Source organism: Dendrobates tinctorius, unplaced genomic scaffold (genome assembly GCF_039654945.1).
Source record: "Dendrobates tinctorius isolate UK_male_01 unplaced genomic scaffold, ASM3965494v1 ptg000003l, whole genome shotgun sequence".
NCBI lineage: Eukaryota > Metazoa > Chordata > Amphibia > Anura > Dendrobatidae > Dendrobates > Dendrobates tinctorius.
In genome coordinates, this window is record NW_027361671.1 from 67,484,140 (window position 1) to 67,502,964 (window position 18,825).

Consider the following 18,825-nt stretch of genomic DNA (forward strand, 5'->3'; position numbering starts at 1 on the left):
GGTGGAGGATGCGAGTGTCCTATCTGAACCGTTAGACCTTAAGGCAGAGACTTTGCTTAAGAGATCGTGGAAAGCTTTTAAACCAGCTATATCCAGTACATGCACAGCAAGGTCGATGCTTGTCTGGGTAGACCAGCTGGAGCAGCAGATCAAGGAGAAAGTTCCCACAGAACAGTTACTATCTGCCATTCCATTGATCAGAGGGGCTGCAGCATATTTGGCGGACGCATCAGCAGATTCCCTACGCCTCACGGCTAGGTTGGCTTGTTTGTTTAATGCTGCTCGGTGAGCTCTATGGCTAAAGAGCTGGAAAGGGATGGGCAGTCAAAAACAAATCTTTGCGCAATCCCGTGCCAGGGTGAGTTCCTGTTCGGTAAAGTACTTGACGACATCCTCACCAAGGCAGGAGAGAGAAAGAAGGGGTACCCTAATCCGTCTCTTCCCTTCTACAGGAGAGCATTCAGGAAGCGCCCATTCAGTAGGAGAAGGTCATATGAAAGCCAGAAAGACCGCTGGGAAACAAAGGAAACTAAACAGAAAGGTGCCTTGTTTAGTGGATCCTCGGCTGCAAACGTAAAAGGTTCTGATAAGCCTAACCCTCCAGTAGGAGGCAAAATGAATTTTTTCTTCCATAAATGGAAGGAGATAACATCAAGTTTGTGGATCCTGAACCTAGTAAGGTTTGGATTAGAGCTGGAATTTACTCAGATTCCTCAGGATTCATTTATAATAACATCTCTTAAATCACCAGCGCAGCAAGAAGCACTGGAGTTAGAAATTTTGACATTATTGTCTAAAAAGGTCCTGGTAGAGGTTCCTGAGGGTCAGGAACGAAGGGGATTTTATTCCCCTTTGTTCTTGATCTGTAAATCGGATGGCTCATTTAGAACTATTATAAATCTTAAGAGATTGAATACCTTCTTTTATAATCATACATTCAAAATGGAATCAATCAGAGCCACTATCAAACTTTTATTTCCCAGATGTATGATGGCTGGATTGGATCTGAAGGATGCATATTAGCATCTTCCCATACATACCGAACATCAGCAATATGTCAGGGTGGCAGTCATCCTGGCGGGCCAGATCTGCTTTTTTCAGTTCACATCGATGCCGTTCAGTCTTTCTATGGCTCCTCGAGTGTTCACAAAGGTGGTGTTAGAGGTGATGGCTTATATATGTCAGCAGGATACGCTGATCATACCATATCTAGATGATTTCCTGGTGGTAGCAAAGTCTGCCTCCCAGTGTAAAAGTCACCTTTCTGACACAATTTCATCCTTACAGGCGTTGGGATGGATTATCAACTTTGAAAAATCCATACGGATTCTGGAAAACCTTCAGTCTTTCCTGGGGCTACACCTGGATTCTGTAAGTCAAAGGTGTCTTCTCCTAGAGTCAAAAAAGGTGACCATAATGTCAAAGGTCAGATCAGCGATGGATAACCCTCGAATATCATTAAAGGGAATCTGTCACCCTTTTTTTGGCTTTGCAGCTGCTGGCATAGACATCGGGGGCTTATCTACAGCATTCTGTAATGCTGTAGATAAGCCTCTGATGTAACCTGAAAGAGAAGTAAAACACGTTATATTATACTCACCGAGGTGGGCGGTCTGGTCCAATGGGTGTCGCCGTCCTGTCCGGCGCCTCCCTTCTTCATGCGATGACATCCTCTTCTCCCATCCTGTAATGGCTCCGGCGCAGGCGCACTGCTCTGCCCTCTTGAGGGCAGAGCAGAGTCTTGCAGTGCGCAGGTGTCGGGAGAGGTCTGGCGCCTGCGCACTGCAGAATTCTGCTCTGCCCTCAACAGGGCAGAGCAATGCTCCTGCGCCGGAGCCATTTCAGGACGGGAGAAGAGGACGTCATCGCATGAAGAAGGGAGGCGCCGGACCGGACCGCAAAACACCGATCGGACCGGACCGCCCACCTCGGTGAGTATAATATAACGTGTTTTTCTTCTCTTTCAGGTTCCTTCGGGGGCTTATCTACAGCATTACAGAATGCTGTAGATAAGCCCCCGATGTCTATGCCGGCAGCTAGTAGGTGTGACAGATCCCCTTTAAGAGAGGCCATGTCCCTCCTGTGGTCCCTTACCTCATGCATCTTGGCAGTACATTGGGCCCAGTATTGTACCCGGTGCTTGCAGCATGCGGAAGAATGCTTGCAGGGGCATTTAGCGGGAGTAGTAACCCTATCTGAAGAAGTAATAAACTCCCTGTCCTGGTGGGTGGACAAGAATCATTTTTCCAGGGGGGTTCTGTGGGTAATAAAACCATCCATAGTAATTACCACTGATGCCAGCCCTGAGGGATGGGATGCCCATATGGGAGATAGCCTAGCTCAGGGTCAATGAGATATAGGGGAGGTGGAAGACTCCTCAAATTTTGAAAGAATTGAAAGCGGGCAGTCATGCATTGAATCACTTTCCTCCACAGCTCCGAGGGTTTCACGTAAGGATCTTGTCGGACAATACTATGGTGGTCGCGTATTTAAATCAAGGCGGAACGCGATCAGAAAAGCTAATGTCTACAACAGTGGAGATTTTCGAGCTGGCTGAAACTCACCTATTGTCTATCTCAGCCCTTCATATCAGGGGAGTGGAAAATATAAAAAGCAGACTTTCTCAATCGTCATATGCTACATCAGGGAGAATGGGTTCTCAACAGCTGCATTTTCAATAAGATAGTAAACTTATGGGGGCTCCCACAAATACACCTGTTTGCTACCATAGAGAACAGGCAGGTACAAAGATTTGCCTCCCTGAACACAGCAGATCAGCCGGACATGGTGGACTCCCTTCAACCCCCTGGCAGTTCAGTCTGGCGTATGCCTTTCTGCCACTGATGTTGCTTCCTCTGGTCATCAGGAAAATCAGAGAAGAGAGAGCAATAGTGATCCTCATTGCACCCTTTTGGCCCAGGATACCCTGGTTCTCTTGGCCTTGTCCATATGCGATCCCTGGATCCTCCCTTCAGATCCAGACCTGCTCTCTCAGGGTCCATTCCTTCATCCTCAAGTGAAGGGCCTCCACTTGACGGCGTGGAACTTGAGGCAGTTATTAAGATCAAGGGGGTTCTTTGATTACCTTATTAACACACTCCTACAAAGTAGAAAAGAGTCTACAACTAGAATATATAGCAAACTATGGAGGAAATTCCTAGACTTTTACAGGGGGGCCTTCTCTAGGGAGGTTCCGATTACAGCTATTCTAGAATTTCTGCAGAGAGTCAGGAGCTGGGCCTTTCAGTTAATACTTTAAAGGTCCAAGTGTCTGCCCTAGGAGCCCTGTATGGTTGTAATATAGCAGGGGATTCATTACGGTATGTGAACGCAGTAACCCGGTTCACATTCCACACTTGCCTCCCTTGGATCGGAATCTGGTCCTTGATGCCCTAACAGGTCTCCCATTTGAACCATTAGAATCCATTTCTCTAAAAAACATATCACTGAAAGTTGCTTTATTAGTGGCATTAACATCTGCCAAGAGGGTTAGTGATATCCAGGCCCTTTCCGTAGATCCTCCCTTCCTGTTCCAGGGTAGGGTAGTACTGAAACCAGACCCTTCATACCTTCCTAAAGTGGGTAGGTCGCTGGAAATTTTTCTTCCCTCCTTTTTTTGATAATCCTTCAAGCCCTGAGGAGAAGTTTCACACCCTAGATGTGAGGAGGGCAGTCCTGAGTTACATAGAATATGGTTTTGTCTCTAGGAACTAGTTCTATTTGTGTCCTTCCAGGGTCGCAGGAAGGGGTGCGGAGTCGCAAAAGGCACCTTGTCCCGATGGATCAGAGATGCTATCTGTTTGGCCTACTCAGCAAGAAGTGAAAGTCCTCCGGATGGGATAAAGGCACATTCAACACAGGCTATGGCATCCTCCTGGGCTGAGAGGGCGGACGTTTCAACTGACGTTATATGTAGGGCCGCAACTTGGTCGGTGCCATCTACCTTCTACAACCACTATAGGCTTGATCTATCTTCATCTTCTGACTAGATTTTTGGGACAGCTGTCATCAGTGAGCAGTGAGACTATGGAACTCTCTGCCATATGATGTTGTAATGAGTGATTCCCTACTAAAATTTAAGAAGGGACTCGATGCCTTTCTTGAAAAGTATAATATTACAGGGTATATACACTAGTTTCCTTAATACTGTGCTGATCCAGGGAGCTAGTCTGATTGCCGTATGTGGAGTCGGGAAGGAATTTTTTTCCCCAATGTGAAGCTTACTGTTTGCCACATGGGGTTGTTTTGCCTTCCTCTGGATCAACATGTTAGGGCAAGTTAGGATAGGGTATGGGTTGAACTAGATGGACTTAAAGTCTCCCTTCAACCTTAATAACTATGTTACTATGTTACTATCAACACTGTGGTCCCACCAAGGTGATGGTTCTCTGAAGGCCTCTCATGTGGGTGCTGTCGTGGCGAAGAAAAAAAAACGGATTACTTACTGTTAATGCTCTTTTATGGAGTCCACGACATCACCCACTCACTACCCCCTTCCCCTTAGTTAGATATGTGAATAGATCACTTGGTAGTGATTGCATGTATGTATTTAAGATGTAAGGATTTATGATAAAAGTTTGGACTAATACTTTGGTAGTTCCTGTCGTGCTCTGTAATCCAACTGAAGAGGAGGGGCGGACCGCCCCTTTTATTCTGTAGGTTTTCTGTTCCTATGGGCGAGTCCCCTCTCTCATGTGGGTGCTATCGTGGACTCTATAAAAGAGCATTACCGGTAAGTAATCCGTTTTTTTTTTACATTTATGATGATGACAAAACACCTATTACGTCCTTGTTGAAATTGCGGACATGGCTGGGTCCGTGTGCTAAGCCGCTATGTGCGGGGGGAGTTCCCTGAAAAAAGACCCAGGTCCATAAAGTTCATCCATCTTTTCTCCAACAATTGTACATTTCGTCACTAATTTAACCCACAATGTTCTGTGTATTGAGGAAATCTTCCAGCCCTTTTTTAAAAGCTGTTAGTGTCTGCCATTACGACTCCTTGGGGTCGGGCATTCCACAGTTTCACTGCGCTAACTGTCATATTTAGCTGCCGGAGTTGCCTTTCTTCCACCCGTAATGAGTGCCCCCTAGTCCTCCGTATGGTCTTTAGAAGGAATAAGCCATGTGCCAGTCATTTGTAGTGAACCCACGTATATTTATACATGTAAATGAGATCTCCTCTGAGGCGTCATTATTTCTAAGCTAAATAAGCCCAACTTTTCCAACCGTTCATCATATGAGAGGTCTTCCATCCCTTGTAATAATCTAGTTACCAGTCTTTTAACTGATTCTAACGTCTGAATATCCTTTTTAAAATGTGGAGCACAAAACTGGATCCCATAGTCTAGATGTGGCCTCACCAGTGATTTATAAAGAGTAATAATACGTTTGTATTGTGGGTTTTATCTCTCTTTTTATACATCTTAAAATCGTGTTTGCTTTTGCGGCTGCTGCTTGACGTTGAGTACTGCTGCTCAGCTTTATGGGCGGACACCTGGATGTTCGGGTTGGGGCCGAACAGTTACAAAAAATTCCGGTTCTGTTACCAGTACAGTACCTAGATCCGAACGCGGACCCCATTCACTTGAATGGGAGGCCCGAACATCCAGTGTTTGCGCTATAATGTGCATGACAGCACGGCAAACACAGCTTCTAATATCCCCGCCGGTCAGAGAGCCGTGGTTCCCACGCTGTCAAAAGACAGTGGGAGCGCTCAGCTGTGATCAGAGGTATAAAACTTACCTCCTGTCACTGGTGTGAGCTGATGGGACTACTGATCCCATCATCCGACACCACTAATTACATTGAGAGGAGGAGCAGCTGATGGGGAAGTATTCATCAGCCGTTCCTGCACTGTAAATAAATAATTAAAAAGAAAAACTGCATGGGTTCCCCTGTATTTTTGCTAACCAGCCAGGCAAAACTCACAGCTGTGGGGGCTGCAACCGTCAGCTTCAGCAAGGCTGTCTATCAAGAATAGAGGAGTCCCCACGCTGTTTTTTTAAATTCAAACCCAGCTTGAATTCACAATGGAATCTGTGGCACAAAGCTGCACGCTGATTAATCGGGGAGTGACTACCCACCTCGATCTGAGGCACTCTTTGCAAGTTTAGTCAAAATTCCGCACCATTCGAATGTCTGCTTTTCCTTTGAAATATGAGGCTTTTTGTGTCATTTCAGCGCTGAATATCTGCCAAAATCCATGTGGAGTAAAAACTGTGTGAACATACAATTCTCATCATTATACAGGTGTCGCCCTCTAACATTGGGTTTGTAATAAAACCAAAAAGTAAAGTCTCCTCTAGAACCATAAAAATGAATACTCATGTCATCATGTTTCTGGTCAATTTTTTTCCAAATTATTTCTGTCTGGAGCTCAAGGCTAGTATGTTTTTAATTATGAATATCAGAAATGCTGAGAGTGTTGAAATCTTGTCACTGGTTTTGCAAAATTTTTTTTTTTGGTCGCCCTTTAGCCAGATTCTACAAGCTGCATATGTTACACGTCCTCAAATTATAGACTTGAAAAAGTATTCCTGGCATTCTCTGAACAAAGCAACTAAAGCATAAAAATAACATTTCAGGACCTTCCTTGAAGATACACGCTACTTTTTCATAGGACATTTTATCCCTGTAGGGAAAATCACAAGTGCATAAAAATACAAATCTAGTGATAGTGACACATTCTTAACCTTTTTACCCCAAAGTCTGTTTTCACCTTCTTAACCAGGTCAATTTTTTCAAATCTGACCAGTGTCACTTTATGTGGTAATAACTCTGGAACGCTTCAACAGATCCCGGTGTTTCTGAGATTGTTTTCTCGTGACATATTGTACCTAATGGTAGTGGTAAAATTTGTTAAACACGACTTGCGTTTATTTGTGAAAATTTTAAACATTTCACAATTTTCTTTTTAGTTTTATGCCCTTAAACCAGATATCACACAAAATTACTTCATAAGTAACATTTCCCACATATCTGCTTTTGCATCAGCACAATTTTTGAAACATTATTTTTTTTTTTTTTGGGTAGTAAGTTAGTTGGGTTAAAAGTTGATCAGCAATTTCTCATTTTTTCAAAAACATTTACAAAACCATTTATCTTAGGAACCACATCGCATTTGAAGTGACTTTTGGGTATTTTCTGACATATAGGCACACCAAAGTGACACCGTTCTAAAAACTGCACCCTTCAAAGTCCTCAAAACTACATTCAAGAAGTTTATTAACCCTTCAGGTGCTCCACAGGAATTAATGCTATGTAGAAGGAAAAAATTTAACATTTTACTTTAGCCCCAAATTTTCTATTTTCACAAGGGTAACAGAAGAAAATGGACCCCAAAATTTATTATGCAATTTCTCCTGAGTACGCCGATTTCCTATCAGTAGGAAAACTACTGTTTGGGCGCATTGCAGGCCTTGGAAAGGAGCACCATTTAACTTTTTGAACGCAAAATTGGTTGGAATCGAGAGCGGACACCATGTCACTTTTGGAAAAATGTGCCTAAACAGTGGAAAATTACCCCTTTTTGGAAATTAGACCCCTTTAAAGAATTTTATGTTTGTGCTTTACAGAAATTTAGAGCTTTAAGTTGTGAAAGTAGAAAAAATATATTTTCCACAAAAATGTTTTTAGCCCCTAATTTTTTATTTTCACAAGGATAACAGGATAAATTGTACAACAAGTTCTGGAGTCCATTTTCTCTGGAGTACACGGATACCGCATATGTGAAGGAAAACTACTGTTTGGGTGCATGGCAGGGCACATAAGGGAGGTAGTGAGCTTTTGCAACCCAGACTTTGATGCAATGGTTTGTGACCTTTATGTGACATTTGCATAGCTCCTGATGTGTCTAAACAGTGGAAACTCCCCACAAGTGACACCTTTTTGGAAACTACACCTCTCAAGGAATTTATCTAGAGGCATAGTTTTAAAATAATAATATTTTTGGCTTTACTGGTGTATAAATTTATAATGTTGTGGTATATAAAAGTGTGTTGTGTCAACAGGGTAAAACCAAATATTATTAAAGAGGTTGTCTGGTCCAAATGTATGAGTCTGCAGACATATGAATCAGGGCTGTGGAGTCGGTAAGCCAAACCTTTGACTCCGACTCCTCAATTTCCCTTACACCGACTCCACGACTCCGACTCCGACTCCCACACATATTGCTTATATTTAAGTGAAAAATTTATTGTAGTACAATGTGAACCTCAGACATTTAATCATTTTTATGATCCAATAATCAAGATATTTAGATAGAACAGAATATATATTGGTGTACTACCCGGTTTTCATTCTTTTTGGTACAGATACGATATGGATAGACAGATATGGATAAATGGATAGATAGAGCAGATTTCTAATCTGCTTTTGCTATTGAAAACATTATCTATGAGCTCAAAAACCTTTCAGGTGATGCAGTTTTTTAAAAAGATGATCAGCTTTTGCAGCTGAAAAACGTGTCCTCAAAAAACACAGGAAAAACGCTGTGTGTGAATGTAGCCTTAGATCAGGAATATAACAGCCATTTATAGGACATTTCATAACTTTCCCAAACTCCTATGAAAAAATATTCAGCACATCCTGCATTGAATTACTGTACCCAATTTATTATATATTTTAGGAGTCGGAGTCGGTCCATTTTATTCCGACTCCGACTCCACCAAAATGAGCACCGACTCCGACTCCACGACTCCGACTCCGACTCCACAGCCCTGATATGAATCGCCCCAGTGCATGCACTGCAGGGATTTAGCCGGGACTGGAGGGTATGTATGAGTTGCTCATACTCCCAGCCAGTGGGCTCGGCCTAGACTCAATACACTTGTATGGATTGAGGCCACGCCCATTGACGACTGCGTCACTAGACGGGGCACGGCCTCACTCTGTACAAGTGTTTGGACCGAGGCTACACCCACTAAACTGGAGTATGTATAACTTGTACATACCCTCTGGTCCTGACTCAACCGTCGAATCCCCACATCGCACAGTGTGTGTGCTGGGGGGATTCATAAGTCTGAGAAAAGAAGAAAAGTTCCAGCTTCTGTTAAAATTTCAAATATATTCTTTATTCCATAGAAATCAGTTAAACTGTGGACAGGATGGTGAGCAAGCAAAGCGTTTCAAACATGGCTGATCTTTAAAACGCTTGATAAAGAACAACCGTGTTCGAAACGCTTTGCTTGCTGACCATCCTGTCCACAGTTTTTTAACTGATTTCTATGGAATAAAGAATATATTTGATACTTTACCAGAAGCTGGAACTTTTCCTCTTTTCTCATATGTGCCAACACAACATGTGGTTCCATGCATGCTCAATTTCTACGCAATCCAGCGTTAGATGATGTGCACATGGAGCCTGGTAGCTCTAATTTATTATGGCGGCCATCATTTTGCTGTAAGTATTGGTGTTGAATTCTGCACTATTATATCTGCCAATGTGATGGACTCCAAACAGTATGTGCATGCTGATCATGCCAGTGTTCTCCAGCTTGTGGGCCCTAGGACTTTTACATAGCTGGGCAACGAACGTACAGAACTTGAAGCTGTACAAAGCTGTAAAATCCTTCATATGAGATATTCAGACGTGAATTGGGTTAACATTTAGCTTTCATTTATTAATTAGTAATGCAAAATAGTTCTCTATAAGGCTAAGTTCACACGTAGCGGAATTCCCACGGAAGTTACCGTGAGAATTCCGTAATTCAATTCCACGGGAAAATCGCATTTTAAATTCCCGCGATTTTCCCGTGGAAAAACTAACGATTTACAAGCGTAATTAGCTTGCAGAATACTAGCATTTTCCAAGCGATCTGTAACATCGCTTGGAGAACTGATTGACTGGTTGGTCACACTCGTCGACTGGTGTGACCAACTTTTTTACTATTGAGGCTGCCTATGGGCAGCACGGTGGCTCAGTGGTTAGTGGTCAGTGGGTTCGAATCCCACCAAGGACAACATCTGCAAGGAGTTTGTATGTTCTCCCCGTGTTTGCGTGGCTTTCCTCCGGGCACTCCGGTTTCCTCCCACACTCCAAAGACATACTGATAGGGAATTTTAGATTGTGAGCCCCATCGGGGACAGTGATGAAAATGTGTGCAAACTGTAAAGCGCTGCGGAATGTTAGCGCTATATAAAAATAAAGATTATTATTAGTAGTAAAAAGATCTAATGTTAAAAATAATTTAAAAAAAAAAAATCGGATTATATTCACCTTCCGACGTCTCGCTCAGCGTCCCCAGGCCTCCGCGATGCTCCTGCAGGTCCCGTTCCCAGTGTTGCATTGCGATAATGACCTTTGATGACGGTCGCGGTCTTGCGAGACCGCTGCAGCATCGCGAGGCGAGACGCGACGTCAGCAAAGGTCATTATCACAATGCATTATTGGCAACAGGAGCTGCCGCGTGTATCGCTGAAGCTTGGGGGCGCTGCGCGGGACATCGGAAGGTGAATATAACCTGATTTTTTTTATTTTAATTCTATTTCTTACAGGGATATGGTACCCAGAGCCCGGAGTACAGTCTCCTCTCCTCTGGACCGTGGGTACCATCCGCAAATGTTCTGCTTGCTTTTTGCATGGTGGGCACAGCCAAATGCGGAAAGTAAGCAGAACAATGCATTCCTATGTGGGCGGAATCGCCGCAATTTCGCAAATTAATGAGCATGCTGCGTATTTTTCCGCAATGCGATTCCGCCGCAGGGTAATCCACAGCATTAGCACAGCATTGCGGAATCCCATAGGATTGCATGGGATGCTGTTTTGTTAGTGTTTTCGCTGCAAAATCGCACGGTAAAAACCGCCGCGAAAAAACCTGAACGTGTGAACGCAGCCTTAGGGGAAAAATAATAGCGTAGTGGTGCCCAACCTGTTCGAGCTCATCAGGGACTTATATGGCCACACTGGGTATTCAGTCCAATAGTAGACTTGAATTTTCCACGCTGGGTATTCAAAGTGAAAAATCCCAGTAAAGATATGACTTGGTGTATTTAATATGCTATTTATTTTATTTATGTTTTGCTCAACAGAAGCTGAAACCAGATGTTGTGACCAAATATGCTCTCCGAACAGAAATTGCCTTTGACAACGTATTTAATAAGGTACCGTAATTATTGTTTTTTTGCCTGCTATATATTATATTAAATTAGTTAGCTGTTGTACTTCTCTTCTATCCTAAATTGTGAAATTTAAAGAAGCCCCTCCCATCAAAATGTGTATCCTCTTATTATATTTCAATCATATTACGTAGCACTGTGTACTTACAATTGCTCATTTTGCCTTTCTACCCAGTTAATTCTTCTGTTTTCCATTGGGTTCATGAATCACGTGATTTAAAACTGATGAGCTGAATCCTTCTGAGCTCTATGTAGAAACAGGCCCATTTTCCCTGCATAAGTCATAAGTCCCTGGCAGGGGGAGGTGCACACAATATATGCCGATAAAAAGCAATACTAGAGTTGTGGGTATTTCATTATTTTTACCCCACTTGGATTTTTTTTTACCATTTTTAGTATATTATGTGGTAAATCCAATAGACACTTATTGAAAAGTGAAAGATTGACTAGTGATGAGCGAGCGCTAAAATGCTGGGGTGCTCATTGCTCGGGTTGAGCAAATTGGAATACTTGGGGTACTCAACCCAAGCAACGAGCCCAATGTAAGTCTATGGGGGATCCGAGCTTTTTTGCCGCGACACCCCCCTTCCCCCTGGAGGTGTTTCTAGGGTATCAAAACGTCGGAAATCTATGGGAACAGTGCACAAACGACATGGGAACATCATGGGGAATGACTCCTAGGTCACAGCTGTAAACAATGTTGTCAGAGTGTGACGCCACTTTTACAGGCGCATAGTAAAACAAACAAAAGCAAAACCAAAGTGGATTTTACAGGGAAATATGTTAAGGGACATCCTTTCCAGGGTAATAATTTGTATGTAAGGCAAAAGAAATAACCACAAAAAAAAGCTCCTCCACCTCTTCGGCTATGTTCACACGTAGCGTTTTTGATGTGTTTTTCAACTTTACCATTGGTTTCAACCAATACAAATGCATTTATTGGGAAATGTTATTGTAGCATTTACCCTAGCTGGCCATGTGGTGTGTGACACATCATCATACTCCTCTTGTTTCATTTATGAAGGAGTGACTCTTAAAGTCACAAAGCCTAATTTTATAGGGGCATCAGTCGGCATGACTATTCTTAAAGGGCCATTATTAAACAGCGGGTCTCCTAAACTGTTATTGCATATACATTGAGTGGCTGGCCTGCCCAAAATTAGGATGCACCCCAATACCCCTTTCACAAGACGTACAGGAGGGCCTCCGGAAAAGATGTTCCCATTATAAGAAAGTGGGTCTCCCATAGTGTTTGCCTATGCATTGAATGCAAGGGATGCCTTGCCCCAAAGTTACACGCACCCCAATAAGCCTTTGAAAGCCACGTACTAGATGGCCATAGGAAATCCAAGTTCACATTGTTCTTTTGGTTCTGCCATACTGTTAACCTATACATTGAATGCAAGGCCTGCCCTGCACCAAATTCACACGCACTCCAATAAGCCTTTGAATCCACGTACTGGATGGCCACATGCAACCCTAGTTCCCAGTATTCATTTGGTACTCCCATACTGTTTGCTTATGCATTGAATGCAAGGCCTGACAAAAATTAAGAGGCACTCCAATGCCCCTTGAAAGAGACGTGGAGGAAGGCCTCATAAAAAAAATGTTCCCGTTATAAAGGAGCGGGTCTCCTATACTTGGAATTGCCCATACACTAAGTGTATGGGCTGACAAACATTTCCCCCTGGAGGGTACATATTTTTTTAAATTTTTTTACGGGTATCATTAAACACCCTTTCAAAAAATTAGAGTGGCTGTAGCATCACGGAACACGTCCACCCTTGTGTTCTAGTGGTGGAGGATGAGGAGAAGGAGGCGGATGACACCAAATAGACAAAATCAGGAAGCGTATACCCATGTGTGGGTGTGAAGAAGTGCATGGGGGAATATACCTCCCAAAAAAAGGGAAAAAAAAAGACATTATATTGGAGGTTATGTTTCGCTGTTATCATTCGGAGGTGTAGAGAAGTCTGGCCCAATCCAGCCTTGTTTATTTTTATAAGAGTCAGCCTGTCTGCATTTTCAGTTGTCAGGCGGATGCGCTTATCGGTTATAATTCCACCAGCGGCACTAAAAACCTGCTCTGACAAAACGCTAGCGGCAGGGCAGGCCAGGACCTCCAAGGTGCAGAGAGCCAGTTAATGCCACGTGTCCAGCTTGGATAACCAATAATTAAAAGGCACAGAGGAATCTTCGAGGACATTGGTACAGTCAGCAAGGTACTCACTCAGCATTTTCCAAAACATTCCATTCCTTGTGACATTACCCCGCACCTCAGGACGAGGGCGCTGGGAGGGTCTGAGAAAACTCTCCCAGAACTTTGCCAGTGTTCCCCTTCCTCTGCTGGATTGGAGTTGAGTCATTCTCGCCTGTACCACTTGGTTGTCCAGCGAACTGTGACATCTGCCGCCAGCGGTTTCAGATGGGAATTTTTTTTTAATAATTCCACCAAAAGGGCCCTCTGGTACTGCACCATTTTAATAGACCTGTCTGCCTGTGGAAGAACAGATTGAAACTTCTCCTTGCAGCGTGGTCTAGAAGTGTCACCAACCAGTAAAAAGTGTCAACGTAAATTTTCATAATGCAAGTGTCACGGGAATGGCAGCACAACATAAAGTCAGCCATGCGTGCCAGACTGGTAACAGGCAAGCCGTCTATGTCCTCACCAACAGGAAGACTGACCATGGTGTTTTCCTCCTTTCTGTCCTCAGGCCATCCACGCTGAACAGATGGTATGACAGTTGTGCTTGTAGTACCGTCTATAGCGCATGAAAGTAGCTCCTGTTCTTCCTCCTACTCCTCTTCCTCATTGTCAACCAATCCATGTTGGGATGACATGAGGCTGGGCTGTGTGTAATCACCCTGTATGCTTCCTTGCTCCATGTTCTTGTGTTTCACCTGCAATGCATCCTCTTTCCTTGTGAGCAGAGAGCTTTTCAGAATGCAGAGAAGCGGGGTGGTAACGCTAATTATAGCGTCATCGCCACTCACCATGTTGGTGAACTCCTCAAAGTTTTGAGGATGGTAAATATGTCTGACATCCATGTCCACTTCTGAGGTCTTATGTGTGACACACCTGAATACTGACGGCCTTATTGATGCTGGTAGTCAATAACTGCCCTCTTCTGCTCACAAATCCTTTCCAGCATGTGCAGAGTTGGGTTCCAATGCGTGGGGACATCACACACCCAGTCGGTGAGCCGGAAGCTGAAAACGCTGCTGAAGCACGGCAAGGGCGGTGGAAGCTGGAGCGGACCTTTAAAATGGGCACACAGGCGGCGTACTTTAACAAGTAGATCAGGCAGCTCTGGGTAGCTTTTGAGAAACTGTTGAACAATGAGGTTGAGCACATGGGGCCAGGCATGGTACGTGTGTGAGCTCACCACGCCTCAGAGCTGCCACCAGGTTCCGGCCATTGTCACACGCGACCATGCTTGACTGTAGGTTCAGCGGTGTCAGCCATACATCTGCCTGCTCTTTTAGAACTGGCCACAACTCTTCAGCATTGTGCGGTTTGTCACCTAAGCATATTAGCTTCAGTACAGCCTGTTGACGCTTGGCTGAGGCAGTGCTTCCAGCTTGTGACTGCTGTGGTCATTTCGGTGATGTGGATGAGGTGCAGGAGCTGTAGACTGAGGGGGTAACCCTGATTGATGTTGGGCCTGCAATTCTCAGTGTCGGGAGGACGTATTCCATTCCAACGTCCGTCTGGGTCCTGGCTTCCACTATTAACCCAGTGTGCCGTCAGCGAGATGTAGCGTCCCTGCCCACAAGCACTTGTCCACATGTCCGTGGTTAAGTGGACTTTCCCAGTAACAGCATTGTTCAGGGCATGGGTAATGTTGAGGGACACGTGCTTGTAACGCTGGGAAGGCACAGCGGGAGAAATAGTGGCGGCTGGGGACCGAGTACCTTGGGACGGCCGCCGCCATCAGGTTGCGAAAAGCTTCCGTTTCAAGCCTAAAAGGCAACATTTCGACCGCATGCAGATGAGAAATGTGTGAATTTAGTACTGTATTTACGCTTGCGTTCCAATGACTGGGGTATGGACAACTGAAATCTGTGCTGGGACAAGGACGTGGATATGCTTTATGATGGTGGTAGCTGAGTGTGGGCAACGACTGGTGCAGGGCAGGAGGCATCTTAGCATGCACCGTGGACAGGGGATTGGCTTGCATGCACTACAGTGGAAGAAGCAGTGTTTTCACCCACAGACACTGTTCCTGGGGTTTGGCCCGCAAAGTTGGCTGCTTTGCTGCCATGTGCCTGATCATGCTGATGGTGGTCAGGCTGTTAGTTTTGCTACTCCTTCTGTTGTGGGAATGGCAGGTGGTGCAAATGTCCTGTTTGTGGTTATTGGTAGAGTCTTTAAAAACAACCAGACTCGGGAAGAAATAACAGTTGTACTGCCAACTTCCGTCGTGTTGCTGTTACAAGGAACGGTTGCCCACCTTCTGTATATGGCCACCACACCTTCTTCCTGCCTGTTGGGGTGCTACGCCTACTTCCCCCTGTGTGCTGCTGTTCTCGCTCTGCATGTCCTCCTGCCAGGTTGGGCCAGTTACTACAGTCATGGCCAAAAGTTTTGAGAATGACACAAATATTAATTTTTACAAAGTCTACTGCTTCATTTTTTCTAATGGCAATTTGCATATACTCCAGAATGTTATAAAGAGTGATCAGCTTAACAGCAATTACTTGCAAAGTCAATATTTGCCTAGAAAATGAACTTTATCCCCCAAAACACATTTCAACATCATTGCAGCCCTGCCTTAAAAGGACCAGCTAATATCGTTTCAGTGATTGCTCCATTAACACAGGTGTGGGTGTTGATGAGGACAGGGCTGGAGATCCGTCTGTCATGATTAAATAAGAATGACACCACTGGACACTTTAAAAGGAGGCTGGTGCTTGGCATCATTGTTTCTCTTCTGTTAACCATGGTTATCTCTAAAGAAACACGTGCAGTCATCATTGCACTGCACAAAAATGGCCTAACAGGGAAGAGTATCGCAGCTAGAAAGATTGCACCTCAGTCAACAATCTATCACATCATCAAGAACTTCAAGGAGAGAGGTTCCCTTGTTGCCAAAAAGGCTCCAGGGCCAAGAAAGGCCAGCAAGCACCAGGACCGTCTCTTAAAAGTGTTTCAGCTGCGGGATCGGGCTACCAGCAGTGCAGAGCTTGCTCAGGAATGGCAGCAGGCAGGTGTGAGTGCATCTGCACGCACTGTGAGGCGGAGACTCTTGGAGCAAGGCCTGGTCTCAAGGAGGGCAGCAAAAAAGCCCCTTCTCTCCAGAAAAAACATCATGGACAGACTGATATTCTGCAAGAGGTACAGGGAGTGGACTGCTGAGGACTGGGGTAAAGTCATTTTCTCTGATGAATCCCCTTTTCGATTGTTTGGGACATCTGGAAAACGGCTTATTCGGAGAAGACGAGGTGAGCGCTACCACCAGTCTTGTCTCGAGCATCCTGAAACCATTCATGTGTGGGTTGCTTCTCAGCCAAGGGAATGGGCTCTCTCTCAGTCTTGCCTAAAAACACAGCCATGAATAAAGAATGGTACCAGAATGTCCTCCGAGAGCAACTTCTCCCAACCGTCCAACAGCAGTTTGGCGATCAACAATGCCTTTTTCAACATGATGGAGCACCTTGCCATAAAGCAAAGGTGATAACTAAATGGCTCAGGGAACAAAACATAGAGATTTTGGGACCATGGCCTGGAAACTCCCCAGATCTTAATCCCATTGAGAACTTGTGGTCAATCAAGAGACGGGTGGACAAACAAAAACCTTCAAATTCAGACAAAATAAAAGCATTGATTTTGCAAGAATGGACTGCTATCAGTCAGGATTTGATCCAGAAGTTGATTGAGAGCATGCCAGGGAGAATTGCAGAGGTCCTGAAGACGAAGGGTCAACACTGCAAATATTGACTTGCTGCATTAACTCATTCTAACTGTCAATATAACCTTTTGTTACTCATAATATTGTTGCAATTATATTTCTGTATGTGATAAAAACATCTGACAAACACACATAAAAGCCAGAGGGCAGCAGATCATGTGAAAATATAATATTTGTGTCATTCTCAACACTTTTGGCCATGACTGTATATCATCCACCACCCCCGGCTTTAACTTCTGCACCCTGGTCCTCCTCATGACTTGCTGGCAATTGTCTCATCATCGTCCACCTCTTGTGACACGCTAGCACAGTCGCCTTCGTGTGACCGTGACTGCTCAAATATTTGGTAGAAAACACCGTGTGCACTACTGTAGTGGTGCCAAGTTAGGTTCCCAAACCATATATGATAAAATGAAAACCTGGCACTCAACTTAATGCTTGGTGAGGCAGTTTGTTGTAGTACCAGAAAACGTTTCGGTCAATATAGACCTTCATCAGTTACTACAATGTGAAAAAAAAAATAAACAAAAATAAAGTATGTACAAAAATCACAAAATGCAATTCGGTCGTGGATATATACAATATTATACAAGAAATACTACAACTGAGATCAAAAAATATATCTTGGGTGCTCAGATTGAAGGAGAAAAGGATAAGACATACCCTGCTAGCATGTTTGAAAGTAGCTTGAAGGAGGGCGCTTTTTATGTTATTCACTGATAACGCCTAAAAATATTTTTAACTATTAAGGTAACTACCTCGCCATTTATAGCGACACTCACAACTTTGATATACAGCATCATTTACCGCTGTCTTATGTCATCCTACATGACGTTTACCTTACAGATTATCCTGCATTACAGCAACATTCTGACCATTTGATTACTGGTATGTACCATTCTGTAACACCACCTAATTGACCTTATGTATACACTTTAACAGCGCCAATCACTTCTTTTTAGGTGTTATCAGTGAATAGCATAAAAAGCGCCCACCTTCAAGCTACTTTCAAACATACTAGCAGGGTATGTCTTATCCTTTTCTCCTTCAATCTGAGCACCCAAGATATATTTTTTGGTCTCTGTTGTAGTATTTCTTGTATAATATTGTATATATCCACGACTGAATTGCATTTTATGTGATTTTTGAACATACTTTATTTATTTTTGTCCTTATTTATTTTCACACTGTAGTAACTGATGAAGGTCTATATTGACCGAAACGTTTTCTGGTACTCCAATAAACTGCCTCACCAAGCATTAAGTTGAGTGCCAGGTTTTCATTTGTTCAAATATTTGGGCATCGCTACATGCGATCTCATCTTGCCCTGCTTCAAGTGGACCGGGCGAGAGGCCCGAATCTATAAATGGAAAAGTGAGCAGCTCTTCGGAGTGTCCAAGTGTGGGATCAGTTGTCTCCAGGCACTTGGCATGATGGGAGGAATGAGGATCAGGGTGAGGAATATGTCATCCAGACTCACAGCTACTCTGACTTGACCGTGTGGAAGACAGGGTGGTAGTGGTGGTGGTGGTGGCAAATTGACCGGAAGCATTATCCGCTAACCAACCAACAACTGTTTCACACTGCTCTGGTTTCAATAGTGATGTCCTGCTGCAGGCCCCTAGTAACTGGGTTATGAAGGTCGGGCAAGAAGATGTGGGTGTTTGTTGTGACACAATTTCAGCTTGCTCACAGCCTCGGCGTCTGCATGCACTATCACGTCCTCTTCCCTGTCCCTTGCCACGTGCCTTGCCCATTTTAAATGGACTAAAATATTTTTCACGTTCACTAGAAATGG

The 18,825-nt window shown here is 44.0% G+C and overlaps 1 protein-coding gene across 2 annotated transcripts in view; it reads left to right on the forward strand.

The window, feature by feature from the left end:
* SRFBP1 (serum response factor binding protein 1) overlaps positions 1–18,825 on the forward strand; it is a 119,668-nt gene that overhangs the window by 61,426 nt on the left and 39,417 nt on the right. For both annotated transcript variants that reach the window (XM_073555469.1, XM_073555398.1), the window contains exon 4: positions 11,029–11,100. In XM_073555469.1, coding sequence (XP_073411570.1) covers positions 11,029–11,100 — 72 coding nt within the window. The remainder of the gene's footprint in view (positions 1–11,028; positions 11,101–18,825) is intronic.